General features: G+C 44.3%; 1 protein-coding gene across 1 annotated transcript; it reads left to right on the forward strand.

Annotated features, from left to right (window-relative positions):
- The first annotated feature begins 4,515 nt into the window (after window positions 1-4,515).
- LOC146187475 (uncharacterized) lies at window positions 4,516-5,358 on the forward strand. Its single transcript, XM_084608214.1, has one exon. It carries the CDS (start codon window positions 4,516-4,518, stop codon window positions 5,356-5,358), a length of 843 nt encoding a protein of 280 aa, XP_084464340.1.
- Window positions 5,359-8,098: the final 2,740 nt, after the last annotated feature.

An 8,098-nucleotide genomic window follows, 5' to 3' on the forward strand; every position in this document is an offset into this window, starting at 1 on the left:
GTGCAATCGATTGCATGTTTTTGCTACATTTTCCTTAAAGCAGACAACCGCACCTATAACTTTGATAAGCTGAACTCGACGGAAAGCACTGCTCTAGTACCGAATAACTTTGAATTAGCGTGACTACGGCTGAGCTTCTTAAGAGCCACGCGTGCAGCAATGTGCGCGCATTGAAGCTCCAGCGGCCAGTATTTATCGAACTCCGTGTTCAGTGCTGCGCGTTTTGTATTTCAGATTTCACTGGGACGGCTCAATGGATCGTCGTGTTTAATGAGATTGGGTTCCGCCTCCATCGCCATTCGAAGGAAAAGTTTAAAAAGACATACACTCGAATCGGTATTCGAACTACCATGCAACCGTTGTTTCCTCAGCGTTCAAGGCGGTGTCGTAACATTTCGCTACTTATTCAGCATCCACCTGCTAGCCAAGTTAGAGGCTAAATTTAGACAGTAATCTGAACCAACGGCGCATGTACCTCCAGCTGTTTTCCATTCATTCTAAGTGCAGGTGTTCACTGAGAAACGAGACCAATATTTTGCCTTTATCTCTCGCAAAATCATACCAAGACCAATTGTTTGGCAACCTCTGCGCAAGTCTAAATGTAGAAAAATTGCGGAAAATCAATGGTTGTCATAAAGTATCTGTTCTGTCTCCTTTTCAGGTTAAGCGTGCTTCTAATATTTTCTTCTCTGCTAATTAAGGATAGATGCAAAATAACTTATTGTACCTCTTCAATTGTTATTTTACTTCTATGAGGCTTAACTGAGTACCGGTATCAGTTATATTTAAGGTAAAGTAACTAGTTGTCATCGGAATTTTTTTGTGTGATAGGTACAGGACTGCAAGTAGAGAAACAACAAAATTAGAGGTTTTCCCCTCGAGTACACCCGTAGACTTCTGCATGTAGCATCACGAGTCTGATGAATTCTGGAAGCTTCAATTTCAAGTGATGAGTTAGGCTAAATAAGTCTATTTCTCCAATTTACACAAGACTCTACGACTGTGCAGAAATGTAGGCTGCTAACCATTCTGTTCATCAAACGTACTACTGGTCCACCAACCTATATGAGGTCTAAAATAATGAAAACAGCTCACCTCGTGTAATTGTGTACTTTCAATGGTGCCTTCTGATATTGCTTTTTGATTTTTGGCACCAGAGATTGTGGTGCGCATAACAAGGGATTGTTGAACCCTTCTTCGACTGAAGACGCAGTGATATACCGGTTGATACTGTAATTGTGTTGCGGACTGCACCTCTAAAAAGGTAGCACAGTTCTGCTAATGAGGTTATGAGTAAACTATGTCTTGTCCAACGCGGTGCCTTAGTGATTAGTGTGCTCGACAACAACCAGCCGCTTCTCGCTGGAGGCTCATAACAAACGACCCCAGTTGGAAAAATATTTTGAAGCTCTCAGCTGTAATATGCCTCCTACCTGCATAACGTCTAGACTGTCACCATACGAGCGAACCTATGCTTTCTGGCGAGACTTTAATTTATCGTTGTTCTTGTTGCAAAAATTGTGAGGTGGTTTGAAACGCCAGGAACACGATCATTATCATCATCGCCATCAGCCGGACTATATATACCCATTTTTTCCTCCATTTAACCCGGTCGTGTACCAGCTGCACCCACTTGAAGCCTGCGAACTTGTTAACCTTTTCCCCCAACCTAATTTTTCCCCGCCCCTGCTACGCTTTCATTCCCTTGGAATCCAAGTGGTTATTATCAGAGACCATCAGTTCGCTTCGCACTTTGTCCTGCCTATGCGAATTTCTTAATTTTCACTAGAGTGCCACTAGCTTAAATTATTTATCTGACCCACTCTGCACGCTTCCGATCCCTTAACGTACACCTACCATTTTCCGTTCCATGACCCTTTTCGCTAACCTTAATGTTTCATCCCGATAAGTTAATACCAGTTGGATGCAACTGTAATACACTTTCCACATGAGTGAAGCCCGTAAGCTGCTAGTCATAATGTACGAATGCCTTACAAAAGCGCCCCATCCTAATCTTATTCTTCTAGGTATTTTTCGTGGTCCGGATCAGCGGGTACTACCTGTCGTAAGTAGACATAATTGCCTACCACTTCCAACGCTTCGCTACTTATTTTACACTGCTGTTCTTTTCTCAGGGTATTCAACGTTAGCATAGTGTTATGGACAATAATTCTTATGCATAAAAACACGCTCCTACACCTAAATTATTGCGGTTATAGTGAGCTTTTTAATGCTCATCATAACTTTATAACTGTGGTGACTCTTTTAAGAAAAACGAAGAAGTGGTCCTAAAGAATTCTTGGTCGTAATAAAAATTAAATATCTAGTTTTATGTCTCTTCATGTCTCTCCAGCTGCAAAAGAGCCTTTGATTGGGACGAAAGTTGAATTTAATATTATTACTGCAAGTAGATACAAACTGGTGCCGTTCTTAGCAAAGAAAGTATATATTCACCTTTTCGATGTTAATGTCGGTGCAACGTCGTCTCTGAGAACTGATGATTACGATGACGATGATGTCCATAAGATGCCGTTTTCAAGCTTACGAAAGCTCAATTTTTTCAAAGTCTGCTTTTGTTAAAATACAAAGCGGTATTACCTATTAGGTAACAATAATTTGTTTACAGCACCATCATAAAACGGGAGATTTTACACTATCGTACCGATCTACCGCAGTAATCTTTATTTATATTAATATAACATTTCCCAAAGTTAAACAGGTGCCATTCATAAAGGACTTGACGCTAAAAGGCATTCCTGTGCACCCTTTGGCGTGGAGAATTATCATTATGCGTTTAACATCTTTCAACTTTCCGTTTGTTAAAATCTATTGAACGGGCTTCAATTGCGAAAAGGGCTTCATCAATCTTTCTTTTCGCGTGTCGAAGCATTTTAAATGTCGATAATATAAAGTTAAAACAATAAATCACTTTCGCTCATATTCTGCGCCGCAAGTGTAACCGAACACCTTGTCACTCAGAAATTGTCGTGTGTATGTACCTGCAAAAACAAGCTGTCAAATTTGCTTGTCAAGTTTGCGGGCGAGTTTTCACAGCGCAGAGATATTTGTAATGTTACAATATATTTAAAATGGTCAGTGATAATAAATATAGAACCCAATTTGACTTCATGTTCCCTTTCTCATCTGCAATGCTCCTTTTTCGCACCAGAGCTTATGAAGCCTTCCTATTCGTATTTATATTGCTGCAATTAAATCTTTAAAGCTTTAAAGTTATTGAAAATTAAAAATAACCTTAAATAATATTCGCTACTTAACATTTATTGTAAACAAACAGTATGCTTTTTTATGTGAATGAACGCGAGTGCAATTCGCTTTCTGACCTCGTTGCTCCCGATGCAACAAGTATAATGTACTTCGATATAAAGTAATGCGTCCCCTGAGTTTCCAATTTTGCACGTTCGGAGCTAACCAGAGGAAGTGCAAGATGCCGGGCTAGTTGGTACTGCATAATGAAATAAAACAGTGCAAGGAACGGGACGAAACACGAAGGAAGGGAGACAAAGACACAGCGCCTGTGTCTTTGTCTCCCTTCCTTCGTGTTTCGTCCCGTTCCTTGTGCTGTTTCATTTCATTAACCAGAGGAAGACAATTGACGGAATTTATGATTTTCACCAATTAAGTCAGAATTATATACAACCGTAATCTGAAAGCCTTCGGCAATAAAACTTAGCTCAGAAAGTGAAGTGTTTATTGAGACGCTGGACGATAAAAAAGGTAAGCTCCTGAGCGCCGGTATTTACTGCATGTGCATGTGAAACACAATAATGTTGTTTGTAGTACAACAAAAATGGTTTACACTGAAATCGGGAGCGTTGGAGAAAAACCAGGGAACATAAGAGGTTGTGGTCGGTTCCTCAGCAACGAATTTAGCCTTACACATTATAACAGCGCAATCTCAGGTAAAAAAAAAAAACAATTCCTGTGCTGAACAGAAAAAAAAAACAACCTAATTTCACACTTTATTCTGTTAACGCTGCTCGCGGATACGAAGAAAACCTTCATTAGGTATACGCGAACTGATTTCACTACGCTAATACGTCAGACAGTGTTCAAAAATTTTCCAATGCTTTGCGCGAATCAACTGCTCTGGAAACCTCAGTCTTTCCTCCCACTTGTTGAGTAGTGTTTGTGTTAACTCATCGGTGCCAGTTCTGCGCACGCTAAAGTTCCTCTTCTCTCTCCGCCTCGGCAGATTCCTCATTCGTGCCCCTCTTCCCTTCCTGCCCAGCCCTCTTGCTAGCATACCGCGCACTGCGTGGCGCTAGCGACCGGCGCTCCTCCAACCGCAGCTGTCCGCGTAGGTGGAGCGCCAGGGCGCACCCAGGAAGGGCAGGACGAGCGGAGCGCAATGCCCCAGTATTGATCAGAAAGCCGCGAGCTCTCGCGCGCAGCTGTCCCACTCGCTGTGCGCCCCAGGAACAGCCGGGCGAAAGCGACGACGCTCCCGCCTAAAGTGCGGCGTCCCATGGAAGCGTGTCGCGGCCGTGGTAGCCCATGGCCGAGGCCGTTCACACCGCCGCTGGGGACGACAACTGCGTGCTGCCGCCGCCTCGTATCCTTCGCCTGGCCACTGACCCACCACGCCGGACGTCGATACCGCGAGTCACGCTCTGCACAACTTTGCAAGAAAACGGGAACAGATCCCGCAGAGCAGGAAATTCCCCGACACTCAAGCCGTCCGAAGCCACCGCAAGAACTTCCGTGCCTCCGGCGGCACAGTCATCCACTTCTACGAACATCAGTCCGCGTGTTGTCGTCGTTCCCGCCCTGTGCACGAGTGTTGTCGACCCGGCGGGGCAGGACCTGCCTCCCGCGTTCTTTCCGTCGAGTGCGCAGGAGGAGACAACGACGGCCTTCGGTTTCCTCAGTCCTGGGCAGCAACTGCCCACGGCAGCGGCGACGAGGAGCTGTCGGACGCTGGCCGTGTTGCTGCGGCTGCGTGTCACGCAAATCGTCTTGGGCATTGTAACTCTTGTACTGGGTGCGTCCGCGTGCCTCGATCCTCGAGCCCGTGAGACGCTGGCTTTCGGCGTGCCTACGGGTTCCCTGACACTTCTCTCCGCGTGCGGCCACGTGCGTGCGGTACGTAGAGAAGGTCCTGCAGGCTTACAGCGCAGTTCTTGTCCTTGCCTTGGTGTTCTGTGCGTGGCCATAGTGGCTGTGATTGCAAACGGGTTCCTCCTGGCGCTATCGCTGCTCTCGGCTGGAGCTGGAACCTCACAGAACCAGAGATCTCTCGGTGTGCTATTGACTTGCACGACACTCCCAATGCTGCTGGTAGAGATGGCTGCTTCGTTTGTGCGGTGGGCATGGGCAAGCCGCAATTGGACTGGGTGACAGAGTGGCTCATTGAAGATATCGCACCCTTTCGGGAGGATAGGTGAATAGCACTGTCGGTCTTCGAGACTTGGAAACCTAGTTGGGCGACTTCTTTGCTGTCATCTGTTAATACTGATGCGTTGCGGGCTGCTATTGATGTTTTGAGCCTCGACCGTCAAGCAGCTCGCCCAATTACCCATTCCTTTCTTCTGCTTCGACTGATAACCATCAATCGAGGAGAAGAGATCCTCTAATGTTCAAGAGATTAGGATGCCTATACAGCTAAATTTCTATCCACAAGATTAAAAGCTCCAATGGCTGCCAATTTCCCTAACTTTTCAGAACATCCACTGTGACTAACTTCAGTAACCACGACACTCGCAGCTGTTACATGCGCCGCCTGGACATGACAGACTCAGTGCTGAAGCGAACAGCTTTGGAAATTCCAGGTGGGTTTCAACTGGATTATGACATGCGAGCGGTTTCGGACATAAACGAATGGTTTGCTGTACGGGCCGCTACTTCTCACGAAACATCCAATACTCAGTGTTGAACCAATATCCCCCAGTTGTGTAACATAAAGGTTTACTTCAAGTACCAGTTGCTTCTGTGTGCGTTTCTGAGTTGACACCAAATAGCCGTTCCACACTTAGTGGTTGAACAGACACAGGAAGGAGACGTGGTGCATTCTTCTTCATGAATATGTGTTTTTGTTTTTCAAGACATCTCTATTGTACGCCAATCGTTATTCGTATTCCGCGATGTTATCGGACTGGCCGAGGTTCACCTAACACCGCGACAGCAATGCGAAAAAAAAAAGTTAGCCCGCGATCCGTAATGCAACGTCAGGCTGGTGTAACTTTCCCTCCACTAAATTTTCTAATAACGTTGTTGTACGCGGTATGAATCGGATGTGGTATGTCATGCTCCTTAAGGCGACTTTCTCGAATACCAATGTACTTTGTCGTAAATTGTACGAATTTCTTATTTGACTTATTTAAACTTGAGTTCGGACTCTAGTCTGGAGTCCGGAAAAATGTTTGGTACAGGAAATGATATCGTATATATATATATATATATATATATATATATATATATATATATATATATATATATATATATATATATATATATATTACAAATCCTAAGGCCTCATGAACTATTCGCGATGTTAAAACAAAAGTTCTATTAGTAGGAGAAGCAATCATGTATTAGATATATGAATTAATTTCTGGTCTGTTAGTGATTGGCACGTCTTGTGCCAGTGATTTCTTTAGAATGAAAATAGAGGAGTAATAGAGAAACACTACGAGGTAACTTTTTTATTAGATGAAATGCTCACACATGGCACAAGGACAGAATAAAAAAGCCGAGGAACAAGCGCTCTCGCTTGTTACGGCAGTCTGCGCCGTACCTAATAATCTCAATCGAAGCCTATGTCTGGGCTTCGGTAAACTTGGCAGTTGTGCCCGGAAAATGACTTTTCCCCATTCAATGTCCTCACAGCAGGTCACGTCCCTCAAACTAGTTTTCACTCGTTTGAGCGGCAGCGAGAAATACTTTCAGGTCAAAAAGGACAATCACTGATGTCGGGATTTTGCCAATGTGCTACTTTTACGATGAAGGGTTTCACAGTGCCAGTTGCCATTAGCGTAGACAGTGCACCTGGTTTCACACTTCCTCGAAAATGTTTGCATTGAGTCAGATGAATCGGTGCATCGAAGATTCGTTGGGGTTTGTGATGAAACAGAGTAAATGTTAGAGAATGAAAGAAAATGACACCGCGTTTAAGTCAAACAAAAAAATGGGTATGGCCTGAGCATTTATTGTGAAGCCGAAACAAGGTAAGTTTAAGAGAAGACAAGCGCAGCCAGATGGGGTCGGATGTTAGGGGGCGGATGAGGTCATGACATCTGCGGCGACTAGGTGGACTCAGTCCGACAGGACTGGGTTAATTGGGGAGAGATGTCAGAAACTTGAAGGGATTTCCATTGAAGTCGTGTGTACGCGCTCAAGTTGATGCCAATTATAGCATTTCCAGTGCATGAAGGCGGTTCAGCGAAACTGGCTGTTGTCATCCTGGCAATACTGTCAGGAATAATGTGTCTCTATTTAAAACTACTCCACAAAGTTTATATTTTCTGATCCAGAAAGTGAAACTCGATCTGGCACCATTTTTCATTTTTCTTTTATATGTTCACTAACAACCAAGCATCGAAGTTTATGTATCCAGTTTAGTAACAATTCTGCTATCTAGACAGCTTTTACAAATATCGAAGCAATTCTCAGTACATTCCTCCTTATTGAGAAACACTTGTTAAGTACAATGCTTAGAGCACTTTGCGCACACATTTAGATGACGCTATGTACGTAACCCAATGAACTTCTCCAAAACGTGCGCTTGAAGTGTCCTTTACTATGCCCATAGTGGTAAAAATATTTTAATCGAAATTTATAGAAGGTTCTAGCGGTGGTTGGAGTCCTCAGTCCTGAACCCTATTGACGTAGGCTGCTGTCCGCGCTCTTTCGACGAGTTCTTTTTGACTCCTTGCGTCCGAGCTAGTCAGAGCTGCCTCCCACCCCTCCTTCGTTGGCTGGTTATTAATAGTGATACCCTGATTTCGCTGGCATGCCCACACCATATGGTACAGGTCCTCCTTCTGCCCGCAGAATTGGCAGTGTGAGTAAAATGACTCTGGATCTATTGCGCGTAGTCTTCGTGGGTTGTTAAATGTGTTGGTCTGTAGTTTGCGGTGGT

Source organism: Amblyomma maculatum, chromosome 6 (genome assembly GCF_055883805.1).
Source record: "Amblyomma maculatum isolate TAMU_Amacu chromosome 6, ASM5588380v1, whole genome shotgun sequence".
Taxonomy (NCBI): domain Eukaryota; kingdom Metazoa; phylum Arthropoda; class Arachnida; order Ixodida; family Ixodidae; genus Amblyomma; species Amblyomma maculatum.

What these genes read in the sequence shown, in the direction of transcription:
- LOC146187475 (XM_084608214.1), top strand. Translation starts at nt 4,516, where the DNA reads ATGGCCGAGGCCGTTCACACCGCCGCTGGGGACGACAACTGCGTGCTG.